This window comes from Pundamilia nyererei, unplaced genomic scaffold (genome assembly GCF_000239375.1).
Source record: "Pundamilia nyererei isolate P.nyererei 1_Seehausen unplaced genomic scaffold, PunNye1.0 scaffold00252, whole genome shotgun sequence".
NCBI classification, from domain to species: domain Eukaryota; kingdom Metazoa; phylum Chordata; class Actinopteri; order Cichliformes; family Cichlidae; genus Pundamilia; species Pundamilia nyererei.
In genome coordinates, this window is record NW_005187653.1 from 367820 (window position 1) to 369471 (window position 1652).

The 1652-nt window shown below is 44.2% G+C and overlaps 1 protein-coding gene across 1 annotated transcript in view; it reads right to left on the minus strand.

The window, feature by feature from the left end:
- LOC102199709 (actin-related protein 2/3 complex subunit 1A) overlaps window positions 1–1652 on the minus strand; it is a 36904-nt gene that overhangs the window by 8515 nt on the left and 26737 nt on the right. Inside the window, exons 2-3 of the mRNA XM_005749665.1 lie at window positions 398–718; window positions 177–284 (exon numbers count right to left, since the gene is read on the minus strand). Of these exons, the coding sequence (XP_005749722.1) occupies window positions 177–284; window positions 398–718 (429 nt within the window). The remainder of the gene's footprint in view (window positions 1–176; window positions 285–397; window positions 719–1652) is intronic.

A 1652-nucleotide genomic window follows, 5' to 3' on the forward strand; every position in this document is an offset into this window, starting at 1 on the left:
TGGAACTTTGACTAACGTTTTAAACAGCGGGCGCGTCAACATTATTCCCCTATTCAGCTGCTCGGCGACTCAAAGGCTTGAAAGTCGCAATAAGAAGTGCAAATATGTGAGAAAGATGCAGTCATTGTGTGTCTTCATCATGCAAAGATCGACCACAGGTTTCGTTGTAGTTTCACCTGCAGTGAAGGTCTGCAGACCCTGCTGCCAGGAGAATGTTGTTGGGATGCCAGTCCAGACTCAGCACTGTAGAGCAAATTGACTTCTTGATGTGCTTACTCAGCCACCTAAAGTGGAGGAGGAATGTTAGAACCATTCCTATCATACTAACAAAAAATCAACATCATCACGTCTTATGTACCAAACACAAGTCTTTTAAATGAGATCTTATATTGCTCACCAGTCATTTTCCTGCTCGAAGTAGCAGATAGAGATAAGACGGGCTCCACTGCCCAGGGCAAACTTGTTCTCCAGTGGGGACCACTTCACACATGTGGCTGCACGGTTGATGCGTACCAAGACTAAGGTAGGTTTCCAGACACCATCCTTCAGGGTCCACACATAGGCATTGCGGTCGGAGGCACATGTCACTATGCGATTAGACTGCGGGGCCCAGTCTATGCCTATGGACGACAGATATGGACACTGTATATATGAGAAACAGCTGCACGAAGGTATAACACAGAAATATGTGCATGGAATCTTATAGTTGATAGGTATCCTCACCCATCACACACAAAACAGATTTATTGAATCGATTTTACACTACTGATATAGTGGAGAGCCGTCTTCCTCAGACTTACTGAACTCCTCTGCCATATCAGTAGTGTGGAATGGATCAGATGAGATGGGCTGTACATGATAGGAAGCATGGATGGCAGACTTTGTCCAGGTGGTAGCAAGACGCCAGCTAAAACGCTTTAGGCACAGAGCAGCTGCGGGCGGGGTTTAGAGCTCTGCACTTGTGGGGTAAGTCCCATTGTAAAAATGTATAGAGACATCCCTGGTACGTTAGGATGGGTGCTCCTGCTTCACTGTGTTTAGCGGAAGCAGAGCGGAGTGGCGGAGGACACTACTGGAGGACGCTGACGGCCTGGCCCCATTGGTGGAGTTCAGTGGACTGAGACTGATTGGGACCTGTAATGGCGGATATGTAAAGCTAACTCATATACGCGTAATATAATGCTTGTGCTTTTATTTTGGTAACTTCCTGTGTAACCGGAAGTGAATGATGTAACGGTAACCAACTTGATGTACAAAAAAGATGGAAGAAAACGGAAAACTAATGCTAATGGAGAAAAGGGAGAGAAAAACATGGTTAAATTGTACAAAAATGAATGGTTCTAGCTACAGTCGACAGGGGAACAAGGTTTGTAATGTACATGATTTAATTTGAGCAATCTGAAATGCATAATATGTATTATATAGTTTAATAGAAAACGGTTAGACCAGCGTAATGAGCGGTTAAAATGGTGTTACATAAATAACATGGTAATTGTTTTATTTGTTTGTCTACCTCTTACGTTGGTTCGTTGTCTGATACACAGCAAGGAATAATAAAGGTCATTCAACAACCATCAGTTCTGGCCTTCTCAGTTCGACTGGATGCTACAGGACTCTTAGGGGGGCTTCAGCTCCCAGACTGCAGATCTTTA